Source organism: Lissotriton helveticus, chromosome 1_1, assembly GCF_964261635.1.
Source record: "Lissotriton helveticus chromosome 1_1, aLisHel1.1, whole genome shotgun sequence".
NCBI classification, from domain to species: Eukaryota; Metazoa; Chordata; class Amphibia; order Caudata; family Salamandridae; genus Lissotriton; species Lissotriton helveticus.
In genome coordinates this window covers 308475536-308491355 of record NC_136057.1, presented here as the reverse complement: position 1 = coordinate 308491355, position 15820 = coordinate 308475536, and the positions used below count along the sequence as shown (strand labels likewise).

Genomic DNA, 15820 nt, shown 5'->3' with positions numbered 1-15820 from the left:
GTATGGCAGGTTTGCTTGGAGGCCTGGAGGGCTGCGGTGAACCAGCTGGCTTTCTTGTTAGTGTGTCTGTTGGAGGGTTTCTTAATCAGGGCGAGACTGTTTGCACAGTTGTCGATCCAATGTCGAAGGTTGCGGGCGGCGGGGTAGGCGTCGGTGGGGTCGGCGGGTGGGCTTAAGGCGAGGGTGTTGTTAAGCTGGTCTTCGGTGATTTTGCTCCAGCTGCAGCGGGGGATCTGTTGACTGCGGTGGTGCGTGGTGGGTTTCCTGAAGGTGAAGTGGATGCAGCGATGGTCAGTCCAGTGGAGTTCGGTTGTGTGGCTACAGCAGACTTGGGGGCTTGCGGAGAAGATGGGATCCAGCGTGTGGCCGGCAGAGTGGGTGGGCGCTGTGACAAGCTATCTGAGTTCAAGGTTGGCTAGGTTGTCAATCAGGGTGGTGGAGTTGGTGTCGTTGTTGTTCTCGAGGTGGAAGTTCAGGTCTCCGAGGAAGATGTAGACTGAGGAGGCAAGGGTGTGCGTGCTGACGAAGTTGATGATGGAGTCGCTGAACTGAGGCAGGGGGGTCTGTAGACGAGAGTTCCTCTGTGGGTGGTGTTGGGATCGGTGTGGACCTGGAAGTGCAGGTGTTCGGTGGTTCTGATCGAGACCCTGGGGGTGTTGTTGTGGATTATGGTAATTCCACCGCCTACTACGTTGGTGCGGTCCCTGCGGGTGATTTTGTAGCCGTCCGGGATGGCTATGGCGACGTCGGGTGCCAAGGAGGTGTTCATCCAGGTCTCAGTCAGGAAGGCGACGTCCGGGGAGGATGTGTCGAGCAGATCCTAGAGTTCGATAGCGTGTTTGCGTGCGGAGCGGGTGTTCAGTAGTATGCATCTGAGGTGGTTGCGTCCTGACACGGTGGGCGGTTTGGCGGCACGGAGGCTGGTGAAGCTTCAGCTCCGGCAGGAGAAGGGTCCTTTGGTGTGCTCCGGACGGCCAGGAAACAGGTGTGTGGTCGTCCGGTGTTGAGTGCGTGAAGGGTGTTGGCGTCGTAGCGGCGTTGGAATTCGTGGCATTCGCAGGGTCCAGGGGGTCTGGAGCTGGGCGTGTTCCAGGTGCGGATGGGCTTGCCAGCTGTGCAGCCACCATAAACGGGGAGGTGGGAGGCAGGAGAAGCTGGGAGGTGGGAGCGGAGCCGCAGGGGGCTCAGCGGTGGGAAAAACAGGAGGTTAGAACGGGCATAAAAACAGAAGGGCACAGTCCCTCATTTTCTGGTCTACCCTCCCAAACTCTCCACAGCTGCCTCAAAGACCTTTAAGCACTCCACCCTGAGACATTGGTTTCGGACCTAATTTACGGCACAGACAATGGCACAGTCATCAATGACCTAATCTTCAACTCCAGGAACCTTAACAAATTTGTTCGCATTTTCTCAAACCTCAGCAACCATGTGAGCGACAATAACAGAGTATCTACCACTTGCACCGACGACTTTCTGACCAGCCTGACAAGCCCAGCTAGACACCCTCAACCAGCCCTCCTTGGGCTCCCAACACAGATCATCCCATCCCCTCTTGCACGGCTCCTGACCGTACCAGGAGAATCATCCCTGCACTTCTGATCTCCTCCCCTTCAGCTCCCTACTCTAACTGTGAGCCTGATACAACTCCAAACACCTGCGACATGGATCGAACCTGCCCGCCCAGCCCACAAACCACCTCTCTAAGAGTCTCTACCACCGCTCCTCCCAACATTGCTAACTCATCTCCTAGCCTTGCCAATAGACTTCTCTCCAGACCTTTGGTCTACCCCCCGCCAGTCCCACATGCTGACCATGAGACAGGTCAGTCGCTGGAAACCCACAATACACCCAAAAGTAGGGCTCTTGATCCCGCCCTCTAATGCCTCCCCTTTACAGTGAGTCTGATAGTACCGTCCCAGAGCCACTGCCACCCTGCCCCTAACGTCTCCCTTCTATAGAGATTTCGAAACACTGCACTCCAGAGCTGCCAAACTAACTCAGAGTATCCACATCTCCATACTATATCTAATGAACCTCCTTCACCTGGCTGAACTCTCCCTCGCCAACATCAAAACCCAGTGGAACTCCACCCCCCCTACACCACAGAGTTCCCCAAACACCCTCTACCTCTACCCTTGACACACCTTCGCCCTTGCAAGCAACCATGCCACCACTCAGAGGAAGAAACCCTAGCTCTCGCCCTCTCCTACAACTCTTCACAAGCCACCCCATATCCGATAGACCTCACTGAAGAGGAAATCCTTGCCATCCTCAGCGACTACAACTCTGCCCCAACTACCCTTTGCCCGCTAGGCATGACAGCCGAACATGCCATCCGCACAGTCTCTATCAACACCAACAGATCGGCTACTTTCCGCAACAGAAGTGTGGTCCAGAGCAACCTAGCACCTGTACACTTATCCACACTGACTCCCGACACTCCCGCTGATTCCTCTCTGTCTGGCCTTTTAATTAACTGCAGATAGGCCTGTAAGCACGCCGTTGACATTGCTGCACAAAAACTTCGACTTAGCTATTCTAACAGAATCATGGCTCAACGATTTCTCATCTCCTTGCCTGGACCTCTTAGTCCTTCCCGGCTATAACATTGCCAGGCTGGACAGGCAATCTAGCAAGAAAGGAGGGGGCATCGCCTGCATCTACCGTTCTAACCTCAGTGTCACAGAACGTCTGGCTGATTCCACCGACTCTTGCGAATACCTCCCACTCTCCATTTGTAGCAACTCCACCCTATTGTGCAACTTACACTTCATCTATCATCCCCCTGGCATGAACGACTCCTTCACTGACCACCTCATGGAACTTATTAATGCTAAGTTCTCCTCCAATTCCAAAGGTATCTTCCTGGGTGATTTCAACCTGCATTAGAATGACCCCAAGGAGCCTCATGTCAACGCGATCAAAGACCTCCTGTCCGATCAAGCCCTGACCCAAGCCTGCTCTCTCCCAACACACTCAAAAGGGGCCATCCTTGACTGGATCATCCCCAAGGAATCAATAGTCAAGCTTATCTCCATAGACCCGTGTGACTGGTCTGACCACCACGCCATCGCATTCCTGCTACCTGGCACCCACAAGATAAGGGCTCCTCAAACAGTGATTCCCAAACATTGGATTAGAGACACTAGAAACCTGGACCACAATGAACTAGAGGCTCGCTGCAAGTCTGACCTCCCCCCCTCGCATTGCTCAACTGTAAATGACCTCAATAACCACTACTTTGCAACTATCTCGAACGTTATGGGATGACGTAGCCCCACTAAAGCTAAAAAGAACCCAGACCAAAGACAGGAACCCCTGGTTCACTGGACCACTCAACAATGAGAGGAGATGCCTCCGGCAATCCGAAAGAATCTGGAGACAGGACCCCTCTGCCGCACATCTAAAACTTCTCCGCCAGGCCAGAAATGCCTACAGCAAGAACATCCTGAACTCCAAAAAAGAATTTTTCAGATCCGAACTTGAGAACAGACCATGTAAGCTCTCTGATCTGGTCAAACACAAATCCAATAAACTGGTCAAAACCTCAAAAGAAACCTCCAAGGCTTTAATATCATCTGAGGAATTCTCCTCCTTTTTCGCGGACAAAGTCGCACCCTTAGAAAATGAACTTAGTACCGCCACATACTCTCTATCCCTTCTGGCCTGCCCCCACAAACTTCACCAAAAAATCAAGCACTTTGGACTGACTTCAACCTCTATGACGAAGACTCTGTATCTAAAATCTTATCGTCCCTAAATCCGAATAACCATTTCAACGACCCGCTCCCCTCCAACTGCCTAGCGGCTGTCGTCCAATCCATTATTCCTAGCTGGACTGCAATAATTAACGCCTCACTCCAGCAGGGTTCCATCCCTGACTCTCTGAAAGCCGTCCAAGTCCTCCCCATTTTGAAGAAATGTCGCTGGGCCCAGCCATCCCCGACAATTTCAGACCTATCTCCAACATCTCCCTCTTAGCCAAAGTGTTAGACAAGTGTGTACAACAGCAACTAAGTCAGCACATCAACAACTTCCACCTTCTCGATGACTTCCAATCTGGATTCAGACCTGGGCACAGCACTGAAACAACCATGCTCCACATTGTTTACGATGCCCTCCAAGCCCTGGACCAAGGGAAAACGTGCCTTCCAATCCTCTGCCTTGGACACAGTCAACCACGAAAAACTAATCGAACGCGTCAAACTCAGGATGGGTTTGGACGGCTCTGTTCTAGAATGGTTTAGATCCTTCCTCCAAAACCGATCACAGCGATTCCTAATCAATGACAACCTATCTGCTCCCTCTCCGGTCAAGGTCGGAGTCCCTCAAGGATCAACCTTGTCCCCTACCCTCTTCAACATTTACCTTGAACCACTTGCCGAAGTACTACGCACAGCGAATATCTCCTACCATATGTATGCTGACGACACTCAGCTCTACATCAAAGCCTCCTCTCTGGAGGATATTCTCTCCCTGAACAAGGCCCTGAAATCAGCCGTCCATTGGCTCACCTCCAATCAACTTAAACTTAATGCCAAGAAAACAGAATTTCTCCTAATTTCCCCTCCAAAAACCAACCTCGAGATGCAGATATGGATCAAGGCTATCACAGCCTTAGATTGCCCACCGACCATCGTGGACTCAGCAAAATCTCTGGGAATAACCCTTGACTGCAATTTTAACATGCAAGACCACATCAACTCGCTGGCCAAATCAGCCAGATTCCACCTGAGCTACCTCTGGAAACTGAAACCCTTCCTTGACACTACCAACCTAAAAAGTGCAGTCCAAGGGCTATTAATCTCTAAACTGGAATGTGGCTGTTCTACTCTCTCAGGCTTACCCAATATCTCCCTGGCACCCCTAAAAGCTTGCCTTAATACCGCCACCAGACTTCTTACAAGCTCAAAAAAATGTGACCATATCTCTCCACACCTGAAAGCTTTGAACTGGCTTCCTTTCGAGGCCAGAATACAACTCAAACTGGCTTGCATCACACACAAAGCTTTATACTCACACTCTCCTGCTTACCTTGTACAGAAACTTGTGGTAACCGACGGAAGCAGAAACTCCCATTCCACCAGTGACCTTTTACTCCAACCTGCACGGTTCCGAAAAAAAACCTTCTAACCGGGCTTTCTCTGGATCCGCTCCAAGAATATGGAACTCTCTCCTGCCCGCAATCAGAAGAATCCCTTCTCTGCCACGTTTAAAAAAGGAGGCCAAAACCTTCCTTATGGGTAAATTCCTCCCCTAAATGCTGCCTCCTATCAATACACAGGCCTTGACCAATACACAGACCTTGACCAAATACTGACTAGCGCCTCGTCTTCGGAATCCCGAGCTACCTCTTCAAGGAATCTGGGGCCTTATCGGGAGTTACTTATATGTAAACTGTTCATACGTGTCCGCTACCCTATTGTGATTCCTTGCCTATTGTACACTGCTATGTTCCCCTTTAAAGCGCTCTGATACCCTACGGGTCAAGTACACGCTCTATAAAACAATAAAATAAATAAATAAAAATACAATGCAAGAGGAATAAAGGGGAAAAAACAGAATGAAATAGAATACAACACAATAACAGAATCAAAACAGGATACAACATAGTAACAGAAAGCAAAATCACATCAAGGCAGACAGGCAAGAAGGGGGCAGAGCGAGCGCACAGAACCCTGGGCCTACCACTGGCCACCAGGGATGAGGCGCAGGTGGTAGCCTGCGGGTGGCGGCAGGCCTCGAACTTCTAGCAAGCAGCAGCAGCGGGCTCAGGGGCACAGACACACAGGTGGCGCTGTGCGGCATGGGGAGCTACCTGCTTGAAGAACAGAGTCAAGGGTGGCGCTCCTCACTGCGCAGCAGCCGCCATATAAGGGGAGGTGGGAGGGAGGAGCAGCTGGGAGGCAGGAGCGGGGCTACGAATGGGCGAGCAGGGGGGCGGACCGCAGGGGATGCAGCGGCGGGAAAAACGGGAGGTTAGAACGGGCGGAAAAACAGAAGGGCACAGTACAATGCAAGAGGAATAAAGGGGGAAAAACAGAATAAAATAGAATACAACACAATAACAGAATCAAAACAGAATACAGCACAGTAACAGAAAGCAAAATCACATCAAGGCAGACAGGCAAAAAGGGGTCACAGCGAGCGCACAGAACCTATAGCCTACCACTGGCCACCAGGGATGAGGTGCAGGTGGTAGCCTGCGGGTGGAGGCGGGCCTTGAACTTCTAGCAAGCGGCCGCAGCGGGCTCAGGGGCACAAAAACACAGGTGGTGCTGAGCAGCGTGGGGAGCGACCTGCCTGAAGTACAGAGTCATGGGTCGCTCTCCTCACCGCGAAGCGCCTGCCATATCAGGGGAGGTGATAGGGAGGAACAGCTGGGAGGCGGGTGCAGACGGCGAATGGGCGAGCAGTGGGGCGGGGCCGCAGGGGACGCAGCGGCTGGAAAAACGGGAGGTTAAAACCGGCAGAAAAACAGAAGGGCACAGTACGATGCAAGAGGAATAAAGGGGGAAAACATGAATAAAATAGAATACAATACAATAACAGAATCAAAACAGAATACAACACAGTAACAGAAAGCAAAATTACATCAGGGCAAACAGGCAAAAAGGGGACAGAGCAAGCGACAAGAACCTACGGCCTACCACTGGCCACCAGGGATGAGGCGCAGGTGGTAGCCTGCAGGTGGAGGTGGGCCTCGAACTTCTAGCAAGCGGCAGCAGCGGGCTCAGGGGCACAAAAAAACAGGTGGTGCTGTGCAGCGTGTGGAGTGACCTGCCTGAAGAACAGGGTCAAGGGTCGCTCTCTCTCAGAGCGATTTACTGAGCATCTGTTGCTTACACAGGGACACATTCATTTTTGCTAGGCACGGGGAGATTAAGTGAGGTGCCCAGAATCACAGGATGTTGAACGTCATTGCAAGACTCAAACCCTGTTCCCCAGATTTGAGATCGACTGACCCAGCTGTTAGGCTACATCCCTAGCCAAGCATCTTTTAGAGCAATTTTGTGCCAACTCGAGTAGTGGGAATCCCTATAGGAGCCATGTGTTTTTCCAAACATCTTAAAACATGTTCCATCCCATGACGGACTTCCAGTTAGCTTACATGAAATCTTTAAAAAATAAGACATTTTAATATTTAGACCTGGAGGGTCTGCGACAGCAGACTGTACCTGGATAAGGGAAGCGGAACCATGGCGCCTCAGAGACAGCTTTCCCCTTCACATCCGTACGAGCCAAGTAGCCATAGCTCTTAGGGTCTGAAGGAAGCACATTGGTCACTGTCAAGATGTAGCACACGAGCCAAGAGATGCAGATCCCCAAAAGCATCTGTCCAATCAGAAATAAGAAACGTATGAGTACAACCACTCAAGCGCTGGGCACTTGTCTAATAACGTCTAGGCTGATTGACTGCATCCAAGAAAGATCTTTTCCAAAGACAAGAAAGGGTTGGGGACGGATATCCCTCCCTCATGACGTCTAGAGAGTGGCCATGAAGACTGATTAATTAATTAATTAATTAAATAATTAATTAATTAATTAATGTTGTGTTTGTTTTACAGAGCACAAACCTCACACCTAAAGGAGTTCAAAAGATTAAAAGTGAGACAGCATAAGTGAAGAACACCCATGCAAGAGGACCATTGATTCTGCACAAAAGAAGCTTTAAAACATACTTTACAGATGTTTGCAAAGTTTTATGGTATCGAAATAAATGCACAAATATCTTACAGTTAGTATGAATTTAGAACATATTTGGAAAGTTGCACTAGTGTGTACGAGTTCAACAGTGTTGTGGGTCATTGATGAGGAGAGAGGGAACCATTAACCCACATCATCAGGCACTGTCATGAAAAGAGGAAGGACATGGGGGCTTCTTAGGCTACCTTCAGACAAGGAGAAAGAGAAAGAAAGAGCCAGAGCCTGTGTGAGTGAGTAAGTGGAAGAAGGAGACAGACAGAGGAAAAAAGAGAGATGGGAGAAATAGAGAATGGACGGAAAGTGAAAGAGAGAGAGAAAACTAAGGATGAGAGACAACGTAGCCAACAGATTAGATCATGCACCACCCCATCCCAATACACTTATTACAATATACCACATTACACTTCTGAGCATCACACTGCACTATAGCAAACCCTCATCATATCACATACTACTACAGTTCACCATACCCTGCAACATCATTGTTCCATAACCATTGTTTTCATACACCATGCACTCTATCATAACACCAAACATAGCCAGAACATCATCCAACACATCACATCACATCACAAGACCACATGAGCACATTTTCCTTGGATTATAGGTAGGACCACCAGCGTTGAACCATGAAGGAAGACATACCAATCACTTTCAACACCACACATGATCAGTGAGAGCACTCTTAAGGAAAACAAAGTCATTGACACAAACATTCCATCCTTTGGCACAACATTCATTCCACAGCCAAACACTAAAGTGCAAAGTTGGGCCAGCGGTACCAAGCTTAGGATTTGTACCTGAGACAGGCCCTCTAAAATAAATGCATAGGTGCAGAGAACAGCATGAGAGTCAAACATATATGATGTGTGCATTTTGAGTAACGAACTCATGTTACACAGGTATATCAGGTATATCAGGTGATCAGGTGATCTGCTTGAACTATTGCTTGCACTGATGTAAAGTCCGTGAGGCCAGATTTCATCTTGAGCAGGCTGAGCTTCCATTTTCTTTATTTTTGAAGAATCATCATCATGTCTACCTTTGACGTAGATGTTGTCTGTCCTTATCTTTCCAAGAAACTGTGAAATTATCAAATCCCTCAGACAATATCATCAATAAGAACACCTGACGTGACAGCAGCCTGGGACAAGTGCCTTCTTATCGCTATCTCAAAGTCAGACAAGAACAATGACATAAACAGTGTAGTACCTTATCTAAGACTCCCATCTTGATGCACGTAGGTTATGTCAGACATTCCTATGGTTATGTCAGAAATTCCCATCTTAGATAAAATACAAATTCAAATTCAAAAGTGCTTTATTCGAGTATTACTCATAAAAGCAAACAAACAAACACATAATAAAAATACAATTAAATTACAAAATCGAATATGACTTAAGCACAGTACATTTTAAAAAGACAGTTTAAAATTCATTTCATCCAGTATATAGACCAAAAGTGCAAAGTTCATAATAAAAACAGATTAAAACAGATAAGACACCTTCGCATGGGGAACAGAGAGTAGATAATCTAGCAATCACTGTTCACTAACCAGAGAGTAGTTACTCTACTAGCAATCTCTGCCTAATTACCCACGCCCACCCTAGGAACTTTGCGGTCGCAATTACAATCCAATTTAAGGAGGTAGTTTTTATTATGCGTAGTGCTACCATGCTACTTTTAGTACCCAGATTTCTAGACATAGGAGCCAACCAAACACGTCTGGGAACAGAATATGCATAACAAGAAAACAGAAAGTGACCCAACGTTTCCTTTCCTTCCCCACAGACTGGGCATACAGCTGGGCATCCATCTCTCCATTTTGCAGTTAAATTACATAAAGGTAGAGAGCCAGCCCTCATTTGAAAAAACAGTTTCCTGTCCATGGGTTTCGTTATTAGATCCCAATAGATTTCATACATGGGAAAAAGCTTTGCTTCTAGAAAGATAACCGTCATAGACCCATGGTTGTTACTAAGGAGACTCCTGTTTTCTACCTGTTCCCAGAAAAGATTTTTTATAAATATCTTAGATGGGAAGGACGACCCAGTTGGGTCGGACCACAGTTCAGTTAACCCTAATTCATCTAATGCTGCTTTTAAAGATCTGAACCATCTAATTTTATGAAATTGGTCTGCTTTGATGACATCAGCAAACCCTGCGGCATATTGCGACAACTCAGGGGTGGTCCAAATTCTACGCCAATATAATATTGGACGAAGTTTGCACATTACCGATATTTCTTTCCTACCGAGATCATATCTAAGAGGCAGAAGGGGACTACTCTGTGGGGTGCCTGTTAATTTCCGAAGGAAATTATTTTCTGAGACCTGTAGGTCCTGAAGGTTTTCTTGCCCCCATATCTCAGCCCCATACAAAGCTGACCCTATGGCCTTTGCCTCATATATGATCAAAGGTGGTTTGATAGGTTTAGTCAAAGATTTAAAATGCTCCTTGATGATGGTACCAGCCAGTTGTTTGTGTCTTAAGACTGCAATGTTTATATGTTGGTTCCATCTGTTGTCATTTGAAATATGAATCCCCAGGTAGGTAAAAGAATTTACTACTTCGAGGCAACGCCCACTCATGGTTATTTTAGATTTAAAATTTCTACAGGGATTAAAAGCCATGAGTTTTGTTTTATCTGCGTTTACCTCCAAGCCATGATCGCTACAAAATTTATCAAAAATTACCAATGCCTTTTGGAGACCGCTGGGGGATTTTGATAAAATTAGGGTGTCGTCTGCAAACATTAAAATAGGAACTTTTGCACCTGCAAGGGAGGGAGCGTCCACAGACTGGGATTGCATGCGGGCAACAACTCCATTGATAAAAAGAGTAAAAAGTGTTGGTGCCATTGAGCAACCCTGTCGAACTCCTCTGGCGACTGAAAAATCAATGGTATCGTTGCCATAGCCACCCCATTGGATTTTAGCGTAAGTGCACTCATGGAGTCTCATAATCAAGGTTAAAATAGTCATTGGGACCCCTAAAGCTGCGAGCACCTCCCACAGTTTTGCCCTCGGCACCAGGTCGAATGCAGCCCGCAAGTCAACAAACGCTGCGTACAGGCTGCAACCTCCCAGAACCACGGTCCTCCATTGTATCAATTGAAAACGGAAGACCTGGTCCACAGTGCTAGTTGCTCTACGAAACCCAGCCTGGAAAGGAGATAAAACATTCTGCTCCTCAGCCCAATCTAACAAATTGTTAATAATTACACGCCCAACAACTTTTTGAACTGTATCAATTAAGCTGATTGGGCGGTAATTACAAGGTTGGGCACGATCTCCCTTTTTATATACTGGAATAATAACAGCACCACACCATGATACCGGGATATCAGCGCCCCTGGCAATATGATTCAGTAAAAGGCAGATGTATTTACTCCACCTGTCGGTGTCATTTAGAAATACATCCGCAGGGACTCCATCTATACCCGGGGCTCGGCCGGGATGAACTGATTTCAAGGCAGACAATACTTCACTCTGCACAAAGATGTCCTCATCTGCATACAGGTAAGTTAAGCTTGAGCTGTTAAAAAATTTGTCCCTGGAGGAATATTGCTCACTAAAAAATTTAACCCACGCATCATGGGAGACGTTGTTATTGGGAGCTTCAAGAGGCCTATCATGACCCCATTTGACAATATGCCAGAAGAGTCTAGAATGCTTACGGTCGCTTGCACACTTTAGCTTCTGCCAGTGATCCTCGTCCCATTCTCTTTTAGCCCTTGCAATACAATTTTTGTAGTGCTTCCTAGCAGAACGAATCCCATCCAAATTATTACTTTTAATTGCAGCTCCTAGGTTTAATCTTGCCATCCTACAGGCTGGATTATACCATTTTGCTGATTTGAATGGGCAGACCCTCTTATTGTTCACAGGTTTCAAAAAGAAGCCTTTAACTTCCTTAAAGAGAGTCGTATGTGCATTAGTAATGTCCTCATTGCCCTGGGAACACCCGTCTGCATTCTCCAATGCCATGATGGCCTTATCTGCCGCTGCACTTAAAATTCCCATCTTAGATAAAATACACTATAAAAGGGCTGCCACTTGACCACTTGTCACCCCAGATTAGTGTGCAAGATACTGACAAAGAAGATCTTGACCTCCAAAATGCAGAGATGCTGTGGCATCACGCTTTATGCTGAAAACTGTTACTAAGTTAGCTATCCCTAATGAGTGGAAGACTGGATCACATGAAATGGCTGTCTTATTAGCGCTTAATTGTAACATTAATCAAAGTGCCTAATTTAAGCCACCAAGAAAACATGCATCAGCTGGGGAGGAAGGGCATATTAACTTGCACCAGAATTGTTGGGAAATTTCCAGTGTTGCAGATTTTGCCAGAAGTGACTCTTTACACTATTGTTTTAAAGCGAGTTCCAAAGTTGCGACCAGGTTAAGGCAAGGGGAAGGACATGTTCAACTTGTTAATAAGGTCGCACATTGGTTTAAAAACAGACTTGGAGGGGCGTGGCTTAGCCGGCGGGCATGGCGGTCGTGTAGAGCGTGAGCTCCGACCAGCCAGCATTTATCCTGGTTACTAATTCTGCCCTGGTCATCTGAAAGGTACCCACTGTACCTGTACTGGTGCCTGGTCCCTGGGGCAACACTCGACAGCGAAAAGCGGCACCCAAATCGGCTCCGACGGTCGCGGAGCGTCCCGCCAGAGTGCCGCGATCGGCGAGGTCCAGTGGGGCCTATAAAGCCGGGGCCTCAATTTTGCCGTGGCCCGGCTGGCGGCGGCTGCTGGGGTCGGGCGCCGGCGCAGCTTGTACCCACCGCCCACCGGGGAGCCAGAAGAACTTGGGGACCATATATCCTGCGGGACGGCGGCAGGAAGACTTGGCGACGCTGCGGACCGTTGAGGAGGCCCGGCCCGGGGGCAGCAGGAGAGAGGGGACGGCATCTTGTGAGGTCCCCGCTGCCGCTCTGATCGGCAGGAAGGTGCGCCTGGACTGACGAGTGGCGCTGCCGAGTTCCCAGGTCAGTGAGGAGAGCCGATAACCCCCGGGGCTGACTGGCTGCGGTTGACGGCCTGGTGACAGGCGGTGTGACAGGGGCGGTGGGAGCTTGGGGTCTTGGGGGTCAGATCGGGCCCTGGTGCATATTTTCATAGAGCTGGCCAGCCGGAGGGGAACCCACCTACGACGAAGCCCTGGGCCGGTGCGGCCGGGGAGCCCGTGCCAAGTTCAGAGTGAACGCCTGCCAGGGGGACACGCCACTGATACAGAGAGACTCGGCACTGATAGCGACAGGTGGGGAAATTTCACCCCCCTCAGGCGGGTAAACAACAGTGGGTAGCCACACACTTGGGAGTCGGGCCTGCGGACGGCACCGGCTATACGACTGCCAATACATTGCCCCTCACACAGCAGGCAGCATGACACGAGGCGGAGCCGGTGGAGGCCAGGGCAAACAAGGGCCAATAGATTAATTCACGGAGGCGGTTGGCACTGGGGGACCACAGGCGCAGGTGCCGGATAACGCGGCGCTCTTGGCCGCGATCACGCAGTCAAGAGACGCCCTGGATGCCAAAATTGGTGCAGTGGGTTCCGATGTTATGCTCCTTCGCCAAGACCTGCGGAACGCTGTGGAACGCATCACAGGCGCGGAGACGCGTATTTCAGAGGTGGAGGACGTTGTAACTACCCTTAAGAAGAGAGTCCTAGCCCTGGAGAAAATACAGATAGGCCTGGCGTTGAGAGTTGAGGGTGCAGAGGGGCGCGCCCGGCGCTGCAAACCTTCGTTTTGTTGGGTTTCCGGAGAATTGTGAGGGGGGTGATGCGGAACGCTTCCTGACGTAATGGCTGGAGAGCTGGATTCCTGCAGATGTCCTCTCTTGCTGTTTTGTGGTCGAGAGGGCCCGCCGTGCACTACTGCAGAAGCCCCCGACTGGTGCGTGCCCACGACCAATGATAGCCAAATTTCTGAACTATGCCGATCGAGATACTATCCTGAAGCAGCCAAGATTGAAGGGTACGCTTAACTATGAGAAAGCAAATATCCTCATTTTCCCGGACTACACAAAACTGGTTCAACAACAACGTCAATCCTTCCTCGCAGCCAAGGCTCGCCTCAGGAGCCTAAAGATTCAATATGCATTGCTGTACCCTGCAAGGCTGCGGGTCATCTTCCAGTCTCGCACGCGATTCTTTGACACTCCAGAAGAGGTTTTTCAGTGGACGGATGAAACGGTGAAGGTTCGGATCAACACAGCGAAAGGGGGGGAATCGGACTCCTCTTCGAGCAGTGCTGCCAGGGGAGGCCTCAGGAATCAACGTCAGCGACGTGGGAGATCGCGCTCGAGTCGTGGCTCGCGTTCTGGGTCGACCTCCCGCTGGAATGAGGCTATGCCGGAGGAGCAGGAAGATGTGCCTTGACTGTGGGGGAACTGACTCATGGTCCATTGTATATGTCTGATAAAGATGACCAGGCGCTTTAATGCTTAGGCTGGAAGTCACACTCGGCCTAGTTGGGGGAGGGAGCTACAGCCTAGTTCTTTATGGGCTGGCGTGAGGGGATCCATTGGAGGGGGTGGTACTCGGCTCCCCGTTTGAAGGTACTTTGTTCAGCAGGCCGGACTGAGTCTCTGTAGCCAGCCCTCATTCCATTACGGTCGCCCTGAGCTAGTGACTTTGTCCTGGCACGGCGTAACCAGATATCCCAATAAATCATTGTGCTTTTTGGTGCTATTTTCCACTTAAAACTATAACATTCAACATCCCAAGTTCTACTAATTGGATTTTTGTCGTTTTCGTCTTGTTTTATTTATTAAATCAATATCTATTTTTCCAACCTGGTGTGGATTTTTTTTAATGGTGTTTTCACTGTTTTACTATTTACAATAGTGCACAAATACTTTATGTATTGCCTCCAAGTTAGGCCTGACTGCTTTGTACCAAGCAACCAGAGGGTGAAAACCGGATAATTTAGGCGATTGCTAGTGCCTTATCCTGTCTGTGTTTGTGGTTACTGCTTAACCAGGGCTCCTACCCCACTCTACAAGTAACCCAATTTATAACACCTTTCAAGAGGAAGAGTATACACTTCAAAAGTAGCAGAGTATCAACATATAACGTCAAAGACTCAGACCCTAAATCAATTCAATTCAAAAAGGTCTTTATTTCGATGCACATATCATAAAAAAGGTGGACATTCCATTCTAATATGAGTTACAGGACAACACAGCAAAAGAATTCACCATCAAGTTAGTCCATCCAAATACACAATAATTTATCTAAAAACAGAATAAAAGCTATAAAAAGTGTAGAAAAAGAATCCAGGGCCAACGTACAATGAGCATCACATAATTAATTTAACTGTGTATTATGTATATATAAAGATGTTACCAACACTTTTAGTTCTGGCTTAACTTGCGCACACAAATTGCCCACATCCAGTGTAAGAATTTTGCGACAGCAATAACAGTGGGTTCTGAACAATCTGTTTTGAGTATCCTTAGTGCCTCTGCACCAGTGGTAATGCCCTTCAACAGGCAAATAGGCTTCAGCCAGGTGTGCCTAGGATATTTGTACACTGGACAGATAAACAAAATATGTGCCATACTTTCCGGCTGGGATGGGCAAAATGGACAACTTGTGCTGGTTTTGGCATGCCATTTGCTGGTGAATGAATTGACAGGAAGCGTTCCCACCCTGAATTGGTGATACCGTTTCCTATCACAGGGAAGTGTGATAAAATCCCAGTACCCTTCGTAAGCAATATCATGTTTTAGCTCCAGGAAGTCTCTTGTAAGAGATGGACTGGTACACATCCTAAAGCTTTTCATAGAAACCATGGTCCAATATAACTCCTTGAAAACCTTTCTAGGCGGGAAAACATTAGCAGCGGGATTCTCCCAAAGAGAGCTCAAGCCCATAGCGGTGTAGACTGCCTTAGCCTCTTTCATCCATGGAATTCTACTAGCGCTATCAGCATATCTAACTTCGAGAAAAGCCTGAGCATACTGGGAGAGATCAGGGGTGACCCACAGTCTCCTCCAGTAAGCCACAGGTCTAAATCGTGCTACGTCCTCTATTCGTTGACATCCCAAATCGTAAAAGAGGGGCAATAGTGGCATGGATGTTTGAAGGCCAGTTATT

At 48.3% G+C, this 15820-nt stretch overlaps 1 protein-coding gene across 2 annotated transcripts in view; it reads right to left on the bottom strand.

Annotated features, from left to right (window-relative positions):
- LOC144799842 (solute carrier family 23 member 2-like) overlaps window positions 1-15820 on the bottom strand; it is a 533849-nt gene that overhangs the window by 185193 nt on the left and 332836 nt on the right. For both annotated transcript variants that reach the window (XM_078671540.1, XM_078671460.1), the window contains exon 7: window positions 7179-7335. In XM_078671540.1, coding sequence (XP_078527666.1) covers window positions 7179-7335 — 157 coding nt within the window. The remainder of the gene's footprint in view (window positions 1-7178; window positions 7336-15820) is intronic.